We start from the raw sequence: 12,574 nt of genomic DNA on the forward strand, positions 1-12,574 counted from the left end.
ATTCTCTATGAAGACATGTGCTACATTGTTCTGTCGTTTTGTGTTTTTCTTCATCCCTAATTTTAAGACTATCATATGTCCTCAGTAAGTGGTTTTTGAATAAATGGACGAATGGGTGGATGGGTGGATGGATGGATGGGTGGATGGGTGGATGGATGGATGGATGGATGGATAGATGGGTGGACGAATGGGTGGATGGATGGATGGATGGGTGGATGGATGGATGGATGGATGGATGGATGGATGGATAGACAGGTGGATGGATGGGTGGATGGGTGGATGGGTAGATGGATGGATGGATGAATGGATGGATGGATGGATGGGAGGATGGATGGGTGAATGGATGGATGGATGGATGGGAGGATGGATGGATAGATGGATGGGTGGATGGATGGGTGGATGGGTGGGTGGATGGATGGATGGGTGCATGGATGGGTGGATGGATGGATGGATGGATGGATAGATGGGAGGATGGATGGATGGATGGATGGGTGGATGGATGGATGGGTGGATGGATGGGTGGATGGGTGGGTGGATGGATGGATGGATGCATGGATGGGTGGATGGATGGATGGATGTATGGATGGATGGGTGGATGGATGGATGGATGGATGGATGGATGGATGGATGGGTGGGTGGATGGGTGGATGGGTGGGTGGATGGGTGGATAAATGGGTGGATGAAGGGGTGGATGGATGGGTGGATGGATGGGTGGATGGATGGGTGGCTGAATGGGTGGATGGATGGGTGGATGGATGGATGGGTGGGTGGATGTGTGGGTGGATGGGTGGGTGGATGGATGGGTGGGTGGATGGGTGGATGGATGGGTGGGTGGATGGGTGGATGGATGGGTGGGTGGATGGGTGGATGGATGGGTGGGTGGATGGGTGGGTGGATGGATGGGGGGGATGGATGGGTGGATGGATGGGTGGATGGATGGATGGGTGGATGGATGGGTGGATGGATGGATGGATGGATGGACGAATGGGTGGATGGATGGATGGATGGGTGGATGGATGGATGGGTGGATGGATGTGTGGATGGATGGATGGGGGGATGGGTGGGGGATGGGTGGGGGGATGGGTGGGTGGATGGATGGATGGGGGGATGGATGTGTGGATGGATGGATGGGGGATGGGTGGGGGATGGGTGGGGGATGGGTGGGTGGATGGGTGGGTGGATGGATGGGGGGATGGATGGGGGGATGGATGGGTGGATGAATGGGTGGATGGATGGGTGGATGGATGGGTGGATGGATGGATGGATGGATGGATGGATGGATGGATGGATGGGTGGACGGATGGGTGGGGGGATGGGTGGGGGGATGGATGGGGGGATGGATGGTTAATTGGATGGAAAGAAGGAAGAGAAGAAGGAAGGCATTTTTTTTCCAAGTGTGTTATTAGAATATCCATGCCTACTCAGGCATTTTAAAAACTGATGGTGAGAAAAAAATTCTTACTGAGAGCAAGTGAGCAAAAAAATTATATGAAACATTTGACTAGAACTGTAGGAGAAAAAGTTCTGTCAATATGGTGTGTTGGTGTGTGAAGATCTTCCTGCTTGTGAACGAGGACTACAAGTGATACACAAAAGTGAAAACTGATCCATTAGACTGAAGAGTACAGGGTTTTTAAATTAGAAACAATCTTGGATGTTGTTCCACCATCTACTGGGTCTTTCTTAAGGGATGAGTTCACTCCTCTCTCCAGTCCACGAGCTCTGGGCACAGTAGCTCGGCCAGTGGAGGTGCTCTAGGCATTAGGATTCACATGCCAGCGTCTGGTGGACATTCTCTTAAAGATGCTCTTTCAATAAAATGCTATTTGTATTAACATCCCAAGGGACACGAGAGGGTCTACATTTTATGGCGCTTAGAACAGCAAGGCCATTTCTATTTTTAAGAATGCAACAGGAAGATTGGTATAACTGACATCAGATCAAGGAAAATGGAGCAAGGAAGATAACTGACCTGTCCTGGGATGGAAAATGTGCTCTGCTCAGAGTTTCCAGAAGTATGCATGGCAGTGAGAGGAGTAGGCCAGGGATGGGTCATCTCCTGATGAGGAAAAACAAAGCAACTTTATTTGCGGGCACTTTGAAAAATGAAACACCTTCCTGGCACTAAACATGGTAGGCCCTTTATAAATACTTACTGACTAAATTGGCCTACTCTTTTTCAGAGGAACATTCGGTCCATTCCCCTGCTCCACACTGGTGCTTGAAGCCTATCTGCGAGACAAAGGGCCATCCCACATCCAATTGCACATTGCCAGCGACGGTGAGCTCACTACCGCTCAAAGCAGCCTGTCCCGTGTTGAGACAGCCTGATCGCACTATTCTTCCTGGCTGGGAGCTAAAAGCCTGTCTCCCGGGCGTTTCTACCTCTGGATCGTATTTTGAAGCCGCACAGAACTCATCACCTCTTCTTTCGCCTGAGAAGCTGTTGGGAGACAGCAGCCATATCCCCTGGTGCTGTCTTTTCACCAGGAGGACACATTGGTGGCTTGTTCATTCATTGATCAAGAACCTTCTACTTTTCTTCTAATGCTTGAGTTCTGCGTTCTGTCAACTGTCTCACTCAGGGGCTCCCAGGAGGGACTCCGCGTTGCCCGGGGCTCCTCTCACTCGTGGTATCCAGTTTCAGGCGTGATCCGCCAGCTCAGGGGAGGGATGCACCATCACCACCCTCGTTCTGGATGTTCCGATAGTCATTTCTCTTGATGTAGCCTAACAGTTAGTGACAAGATGGCAGCCGCGCTATTGACACAGTGTGTCTGTGAGTTCGCGTCTTAACGTTGGAAAAGCCCCTCTGGCACCCACTCTCTGCTATCAGCGGGGGCATCTTCTCAGTTCTTTCAAATGCTCCTTTTGAAAAGAGGTGCTGTTCAAATCTTGCTTGAGTCTTAGGGCTCGTGGCCGCTGTGCTTTACCTGAAGAGTGAGGATAATTAAATCACATGCTCAACATCTCAGCCTCAGAGAGATGCCAAAGTTTGTGAAGCGGGAGGGTGCCAGCCTGGGCTGGATTCATCAAACATTTTGGTGTATAAACATGAAACCTAAAAAATCAATGTCATGATGGAAATGAAGGAGAGCTTGGAGGGTGGCGTGGAGGGGATCAAAGTTTATGAAAGGCCTTTTTAATGAGCCAGTTACATAATACTTTTTCCCAGTCTTTATAGGTAACATAATTAGTCATTTCAAAGGTAATATTAATAACTCTCAGGTAGCACTAAAACATGTTTTTTTTTCCCTTCTATAATTATCCAGTCCAGAAAGAGTCTTTGATGTATGCAGAGCTGTAATGCAACGACATACTTCACAGATTCATTCACAGTGGCACTGCTGCGGCAGAATTTGTAAGTACAGTTCAGAGGAGCCCTGACACGGATTATTCTACCTGGCGCTATTTAAAAAGAGGCTGTAAGTACATTAAAAATTCATACAAGATTTAGAGGGGATGCTTAACCTACTTAAGAGACAGACTATTTCCAAGTGTTTTCCAGTTGTGCATTTGTACGCAGTTGATAACGTTCGTGACAAATGCTACTTGACGCATTCGTCAAAACCGGCCCAAAGTAACTCTACGCGACAACAGTTTAAAGCTGAATTTCCAGATACTCTGTGTCTTTAAGATACTCAGTGATTTCTTCTAAATTTTACATAGTTCTTCCTGAGTAAGGCTGGGCTTCTCCAATATTAGTCCCATCATTTAAGACCGCGGTCCCCAAGCCCTGGCCCGCAGACCGCTGCTGGTCTGCGGCCGGTTAGGAAGCGGGCCGCCCAGCAGGAGGGGAGCGGTGGGTGAGTGAGCGAAGCTTCATCTGCCCTCGCTCATCGCTCGCAGTATCACCTGAACCATCCCCCACAGCCCGTCCGTGGAAAAACTGTCTTCCACGAAGCCGGTCCCTGGTGCCAAAAAGGTTAGGGACCACTGAGTTAAAAGACACAGGTCCTACCGAGCCAGAGTCAGCCAAAGGGCAGTAAGCCCCAGCCCCGGGATAGGCATACTGTCTCTTCAGCAACCCCGGAGCATGCCTCGATCAATGAGAGGCCTCGTTATCCAGCCCTTTCCATCACTGGCTTTTAGAGGTGTGCCTCTGGGTTTATTCAAAGGTGTTTCAGATGCCTGGATGGGTGAATCGCTTCTCGAAAGTGTACCTTCTCCCCCAGGTCTGCTGCATTTACTGGACGGTAGAATGGGTTGATCTTGAGTTACTGTCGGAGTGCGCTGCCCCGCTGGCCAGTCCACACGAAGCTATTGATACGTACACTGTCACATTTTCAATGACAACTGAGTCTCCGTGTTTGAGAACGTGAGATTTCGTGAAGCAGCAAGCTGGCTCCGCGGCACCACCAATGCATTTGATTAGGTCTGATGAAATAGACTATGTAGCATGGACGTATATACACTACCCAATGTAAAATAGATAGCTAGTGGGAAGCAGCCGCATGGCACAGGGAGATCAGCTCGGTGCCTTGTGTCCACCTAGAGGACTGGGATAGGGAGGGTGGGAGGGAGACGCAAGAGGGAGGAGATATGGGGATATATGTATACGTATAGCTGATTCACTTTGTTGTAAAGCAGAAACTAACACACCATTGTAAAGCAGTTATACTCCAATAAAGATGTAAAACAAACAAACAAAAATAAATAAATTTAAAAAATAAGCTAAGAGAAATGTGTAAAAAAAAAAGATAGGGAGGAGGCAGCTGAAAGGAAGATAATTTCCTGAAAGACTGTCTTCAGCAAAGAACCTGGCTGCAAACTCTTCCACTTCTCAAAACGAGTTAGACCTGGAACGTGCACGAAGCTCACAGCAGATTTTCATTGTTATTCTTTTCACTCACACTTGAAAGATATTAATGTTTTATGTTCTTGCTACTGTACCAAGATAAGAACACGCACACACCCTGATCCACCGGTACTAATCCTCTCCTCTGGCAACAGGCTCCAGGGCTGAGCACCTGTACTCAACACAAGCATCACTGCTCCACTGACCCCCCAAATTACACACACACACACACACACACACACACACACACGATATTGGTCTGCAACTCCTTCATCTGCGGGCTCCTCTGACCCTCCCCAAGAGAGACAAAGCAGGGATTCATCCCCCCACCGGGCAGTCGACGTGGTGGAGGCTGCAAGAGGTAGGGCCTCACGCTGGCCGTAAGCGATCGCTGGGGGTCGCGTCCACGGTGCACACTCTTTCCCTGACACTAGATGTGTCTCCCCTTCGTGAGGCTGACTAATGTGTTTTGTGGAGAAAGGACCAAGTAAGCAATGCTGTTTTAGTTTTCAGTGTTTCACAAGCAATAGAGCATTCGACACGGTTTCTGACAATGGGGCAGATGCTTACACTCCTGTGATCTGAAGACTCCCTAGTCAAACCCAGAGAAATCCGAAAAGGCCCTTTTCCACCAGCGATCATTTTCCAAGCAGATCCTCCAGGACTAGGACTTGAGCAAAGCCAAAAGAACTTGTGGGCAGCCCTGCTTGGCCCAACTTACAGAAACGGGGTGCTCCACGTGCTGAGGGGCAGAACACAGTCTGAATTCCAGCCTCTCCTGACCTCAGATGCCTCCCATACTCATCGAACACCGAGCTGGCTGTTATTTCAAGTCTCTAGTATGTTGTCCCAAGCCTTGTCTTATTCACCTATCTCCAGGGCCTAGTCCGTAATGACTGGCTAATTTGAGATATTATCATTAGTTTCTGAAGTTTCTATGTGTGAATTATCATATTATGAACAAGAATAATATCAAGATTTACCAACTGATTACAGTGTGTCAGGCACTTAGTTCCCACTCTTGGACTTCCTGTTCCACAAACGAAAGAGGCAGGGATTAGCATCATACTTGTTGGACAGATGAGGAGACAGGCGCAAAGAGGTGAAGTCCCTTTGATGGATTCCCTGCATTTCGTTCTACTAACTTGCGCTATTGTGTCCCAGTCCCCAGGATCCAGAAAGCACAAAAAGTCAAGTTCCTTCCAGTGAAGAGGTGTCAGGGAGGAGTTCTCTGTGTGAGGCGTTGGGAAAGGCTTCATGGTGAAGGCCAGGGGAGCAGTGTCGTCTGTGCACGTACGTGTGTGTCTGTGTGTGAATCATCATAATCATAACGGCTCACGTTTTACCGAGCCCTCTGGTTGAAACAAATGCTTTCAGAAACATGTCATTCAATCAATAACTTAAGGGCAAACATATAGAATGTCTGCATATCAACATTGCAGGTGACACTAAACTGTGAGCATTCAAAACTCAGAAAGATCTTGCAAAACTGGCCTGAAGCCAATAAGATGAATTTTAACAGAGGTAGATGAAAACTGCAATTATATTCTACAAACCAAGTGTGAAACTGCAAAATGAGAAAGACCACCTGACTTAGCTGTAATTCATGGGCTAAAAACACGAAGATTTTAGTTGACCCCTCAGTAAATTTGAGGGAATTGGCAGCCAAAAGAACCAATGTCAGCTCAGGTGATATTTAGGTAAGCATGATGGCCCGGATGTGGAGGGCAACAGTTGCCTGTACAATAACAGGACATCGTATGAGACAGACCGCATCTGAAACACAGTGTGCCACCTGGAGACCCCATTTCAGCAGGGGCATTGGAATCTCTTAAAGGGGACGGTTACCACAACATTTATAAATGCCCTTTAAGAGAACGGGGAAAGTTTAGTCTATGGAAAAGGGAGGCTCAGGGAGGGTCTGAGAGGTGCATTCAGATACCCGAAGGGTTGTCACACGGAAGAGATTTGGGACCTGCTTTGTGGACCAAGAGGTTAGGACTAGCCCTATGGGTAGATGTTATTAGGGAAACAATTTTAGCTCCAACTGAGAAAGAATTTCCAGTCGTGTGAGCTTTCCAACCACAGAGCCTACTGCTTTAGAAGGCAGTGAGTGGCCCATATCTGAAACGCGGGATAGCCCCTGGCTAGGGTACTGGGAAAGGGATTCCTAGAAAGGCAGGGGTGGGGGTGGGGCTAGTGGACCAACTGCACTGCCTTACACGGTCATGTGATTATATTCTTTATCTCTGTAAAGTCAGTGATATTGATGAGAAGATGCAAAGCTGAAAATGCAGCAGTGGGGTTTTTTACGTGACATATAAACATGGCTGACCAAACCGGCTAAGGAAATAGATCCCGTTCTCAGGGACGGTGGGGAAGTGCTGGGCACGAGGGGAGCCTGCTGTCTCACAGCGAGGCGGCTAACAGCCCCATTTGTCTGTTTGCTCGGCTCTCGGGAAGTCCAACAACAGTGGAACCATAGACTTGCCCGGGTTTGACCACTAACACTCCGCCCAAACCTCTCCAGCGGTCTCGAAACCCCGTTCCATTGAATTGAATGAATATTCTTCTGTTTGGAATGCTCTTAAGACAGGCTCCCAAGCTTCTATCTCTGATTTCTATGCAAGTGCTGGTAGGGAAGAAGTATAAAATCAACTGTTACATTAGACAAGACTTCCCAACAATGAGCCAACACAAAATGCAATCCACCAGGAAAACAAACAAACAAAAAAGCCTACATCTTTTAAAAGTTTCTAACAGCAAGTTATGATTTCACTGACGTGGTATAAAAACCCTGGCATTATTCCTTCAAATAAATAAATGACTGCTTTATTCAAAACTCTTTGGTGTTGGCAGTTGTTTCAGGGAGTCTGGAAATTTTCTCCATTGGCCCCGGGACTGTACACGCAAAAAGTCCAGCTCACACTGGCTACCTTTGTCCTGGCACCCCCAAACCAGGGTTCCACTAAAGAAGAGCCTAATTCTAATTTAGAATTGAGGAGCACAGAGATCAGTGACCCCGCAGCTTCAGCATGTGCTCATTCAGACAATCTATTCACCTTCTTGCCATTGCCAGACGCAATCAGTTCCACTTCATCCACTGAACGTAATGGGATGTGGATGGCCCCATGCAGGACCTAGCCAGGCAACTTCTTCTGCACCAGTTACTCCAAAGGCTGCGAAAGGGGGGCAGACCACCACTGTGATACACTGGGCAGAATTCAACCAGATCCATCCAGTTCTGCAAATGTCGGCAACAGCAACCTGAGGCCACAGCCCACGCAGCTCATGGAATCTGACTCCCCAACAGATGATTGCCTTGGAAATATCCATCCTTATCAGGACACTTGTCTCAATGAGTTGAACCAATCAGAACAGAAAGCTGGCCGTCCCACTAGAAAATGCTGTTAGACTTAAATTGCCTTCTTTGGTAAAGGCAATATTCGTAGCAGTTCAAGGGTAAGAAATGTAAGAACTGGCCATCGAGAAATGTTTTGCAAAGATCGGGGGCAAAAAGGAAACCTAGGTGGAGGGCTTCTGCTCAAGAGTCCAGTTCAGGCATCAGAGGAATTTGAGGTTTCTCAAAGGCCATTTCTTAACTTTTTCGAATTTCTAGCTCTTCTGTTTCAAATTAGTTTACTATTAAGTACATCCAAATGACCATCATTTAAATTATACTGGCTTGATTTTGTGTGTGTGTGTGTGTGTGTGTGTGTGTATATATATATATATATCATCCATGTTGCTGCAAATGGCATTATTTCATTCTTTTTATGGATGAATACTATTCCATTTTATATATATATATATACACACACATATATATACATTTACACACACACACACCCCACATCTTCTTTATCCATTCATCTGTGATGGACATCTAGGTTGCTTCCATGCCTCGGTTATTGTAAACAGTGCTGCAATGAACATTGGGGTGCATGTTTTCTCTGGGTATATGGCCAGTGGTTGGATTGCTGGATCAAATGTTAGCTATATTTTTAGTTTTTTAAGGAACTCCATACTGTTCTCCATAGTGGCTGCACCAATTTACAGTACATTCCCACCAACAGGGCAGGAGGGTTCCCTTTGCTCCACACCCCCTCCAGCATTTATTGTTTCTAGAATTTTTGACGATGGCCATTCTGACTGGTGTGAGGTGATAGCTCACTGTAGTTTCGATTTGCATTTCTCTAATGATTAGTGATGTTGAGCATCCTTTCATGTGTCTGTTGGCAATCTGTATATCTTCTTTGGAGAAATGTCTGTTTAGGTCTTCTGCCCATTTTCTGATTGGGTTATTTGTTTTTTTGATATTGAGCTGTGTGAGCAGCTGTTTGTATACTTTAGAGATTAATCCACTGTTGGTTGCATCATTTGCAAATATTTTCTCCCATTCGGTAGGTTGTCTTTTTGGTTTGTTTATGGAATACTACTCAGCCATAAAAAAGAATGAAATAATGCCATTTGCAGCAACATGGATAGACCTAGAAATTATCATACTAAGTGAAGTAAGTCAGACAGAGAAAGACAAATATCATATGATATCAAACTTACATGTGGAATCTAAAAAAATGATACAAATGAACTTATTTACAAAACAGAAACAGGCCCACAGACATAGAAAACAAACTTACAGCTACCGAAGGGCAAAGATGGGGGGAGGAATAAATTAGGAATTTGGGAGTAACATATACACGCTATTATAGGGCTTCCCTGGTGGCGCAGTGGTTGAGAGTCCGCCTGCCGATGCGGGGGACGCGGGTTCGTGCCCTGGTCCGGGAAGATCCCACGTGCCGCGGAGCGGCTGGGCCCGTGAGCCGTGGCCGCTGAGCCTGCGCGTCCGGAGCCTGTGCTCCGCAACGGGAGACGCCACAACAGTGAGAGGCCCGTGTACCGCAAAAAAAAATTTTTTTTAAAAATACACACTATTATATATATAAAATAGATAACCAACAAGGACCTACTGTACAGCACAGGGAACTATACTCAATAGTTTGTAATAACCTATATGGGGAAAGAATCTGAAAAAGAATATATACATATATATATACACACACACACATACACATATATATGAATATATATATTAGGTTCTATATATTTATAACTGAATCATGTTGCTGTACACCTGAAACTAATACAGCATTGTAAATCAACTATGATTCAATAAAGACAAATAAATAAATAAAAATAAAATATACTGGCTTGAAACAATTCTCCGGGCTTTCATAATGTTACTGCCATGGTTTTTTTTGTTTGTTGTTTTTCTTTTGTCTTTTCTTTTTCAGAGCCATTTTACTGGATGGAATGACATGCTATATCCTCCTAGCATGAGATATTTCTTTACGGTTAACCTCCAGTTTGCTCCTTCAGCTCCAGGTCAGCTAAACCAACATGATAAAACCTACTCACCTTCACTGGCTTCTCCCCCCAGCAACATCTTGAATGATCTACTTTTAATTTCATTCATTCTAAAAACATTTATTGAGCATCTACTCTCTGCAAGGCATCTAAGAGGTGGGCCGCTAGACCAGGTCCAGGGTCAGGGTGTGGCCAGACTCTAGGTAGCTAGAGTCTTCATAATAAGAATGAGTGTAAGATAATGACACTTATTAGTTATCATTCAAAACTAGAACTAAAATAAACGTGTCAGAGTTGGCTCTTTTTTAAAGAATAACATGCAATTCGTTATCATTTTCCCAGAATCACCAGAGATTTGTTGATCTCTCACTGCTGGACAGATACACAGTGTATATGCAGCAACACAGCAGTCAGTTAGAAAGCCAGCTTAGACTATAAGTGAAAAGCACTGGAGAATGACAACTCCAGGCAAAGGGAGACAGAAGGATAAATTTCTCTCAATCCCAGTCCAAGCCTTCTCAAAGATTTACACAGGATGTTACTATTCCATTTCTAAGGGATGCTGTAGCTTTTCAAACATGATAGCTTTTTAAAAATAATTTATTTGTTTTATTTATTTATTTTTGTCTGCGTTGGGTCTTCGTTGCTGTGCGTGGGCTTTCTCTAGTTGCGGTGAGCGGGAGCTACTCTTTGTTCCAGGGTGCAGGCTTCTCACTGCAGTGGCTTCTCTTGTGGAGTGTGGGCTCTAGGCGCACAGGCTTCAGTAGTTGTGGCGCACGGGCTTAGTTGCTCGACGGCATGTGGGATCTTCCCGGGCCAGGGCTCCAACCCGTGTCCCCTGCACCGGCAGGCGGATTCTTAACCACTGCGCCACCAGGGAAGTCCCCAGGTTCTGGGTTTGGAGAGTACTGTTTTTTGGGGAGGGCCCCTCCATGAACTTGCCCGAGAGCCAGGTGTATATGCCCTAAATTTTCTCATCTGTCTTTTGCAGGAACATTCACCTTATCTCTTTCTACCTACTTAGACTGATTTTTGGTTCTTTTTTATGTAGTAGGGGCACTGCTCAGAACCAGAATTGCATTTGACCAATATATTCTACAGAAGCCTCAGGTTGGAAATAAGTTATTCAGATATACTCTAAAGATGGACAAGGGTACTAGTTGAAAACGTAGAACTAGACTTGGTTTTATTTAATGATAAGACTCAGAATGAAGACCTAGAGCAGATCTTAAGAGATAATCTATGTGGCTGCTTCCCACTAGCTATCTATTTTACGTTTGGTAGTGTATATATGCCCATGCCACTCTCACTTCGTCCCAGCTTACCCTTCCCCATCCCTGTGTCCTCAAGTACATTCTCTACATCTGCGTCTTTATTCCTGACCTGCCCGTAAGTTCTTCAGAACCATTTTTTATTTTTAGATTCCATATATATGGGTCGGCATATGGTATTTGTTTTTCTCTTTCTGACTTACTTCACTCTGTATGACAGACTCTAGGTCCACCCACCTCACTACAAATAACTCAATTCGTTGGGTTTCTTTTTTAATTTAATTTTATTTATTTATTTTTATACAGCAAGTTCTTATTAGTCATCCATTTTATACACATCAGTGTATACATGTCAATCCCAGTCTCCCAATTCATCACACCACCACCACCACCGCCTGCTGCTTTCCGCCCCTTGGTACCCATATGTTTGTGCTCTATGTCTGTGTCTCTATTTCTGCCCTGCAAACCAGTTCATCTGTACCATTTTTCTAGGTTCCACATATATGTGTTAATATGCGATATTTATTTTTCTCTTTCTGACTTACATCACTCTGACAGTCTCTAGATCCATCCACATCTCTACAAATGACCCAATTTCATTACTTTTTATGGCTGAGTAATATTCCATTGTATATATGTACCACATTTTCTTAACCGATTAGTCTGTCGATGGGCATTTAGGTTGCTTCCATGGCCCACCTACTGTAAATAGCGCAGCAATGAACACTGCGGAGCATGTGTCTTTTTGAACTATGGTTTTCTCTGGGTATATGCCCAGTACTGGGATTGCTGGGTCGTATGGTAATTCTAATTTTAGTTTTTTAAGGAACCTCCATACTGTTCTCTATAGTGATTGTATCAATTTACATTCCCACCGACAGTGCAAGAGGGTTCCCTTTTCTCCACACACTCTCCAGCATTTGTTGTTTGTAGATTTTCTGATGATGCCCATTCTAACTGATGTGAGGTGATACCTCACTGTACTTTGTTTTTTTGTTGTTTTGTTTTGTTTTTTGTGGTACGCAGGCCTCTCACTGCTGTGGCCTCTCCTGTTGTGGAGCACAGGCTCCGGACGCGCAGGCTCAGTGGCCACGGCTCATGGGCCCAGCCGCTCCGCGGCATGTGGGATCCTCCCGGA

The 12,574-nt window shown here is 45.5% G+C and overlaps 1 protein-coding gene across 5 annotated transcripts in view; it reads right to left on the reverse strand.

Moving 5' to 3' along the window:
- The window catches only part of AFF2 (ALF transcription elongation factor 2), a 491,933-nt gene that overhangs the window by 155,606 nt on the left and 323,753 nt on the right, over positions 1-12,574 (reverse strand). For 3 of the 5 annotated variants that reach the window (XM_059050316.2, XM_067023266.1, XM_067023269.1), the window contains one exon: positions 1,973-2,059. The exons of the other annotated variants lie outside the window; for them this stretch is intronic. In XM_059050316.2, the coding sequence (XP_058906299.1) occupies positions 1,973-2,059 (87 nt within the window). The remainder of the gene's footprint in view (positions 1-1,972; positions 2,060-12,574) is intronic. 5 annotated transcript variants of the gene reach the window in all.

Source organism: Kogia breviceps, chromosome X (assembly GCF_026419965.1).
Source record: "Kogia breviceps isolate mKogBre1 chromosome X, mKogBre1 haplotype 1, whole genome shotgun sequence".
NCBI lineage: Eukaryota > Metazoa > Chordata > Mammalia > Artiodactyla > Physeteridae > Kogia > Kogia breviceps.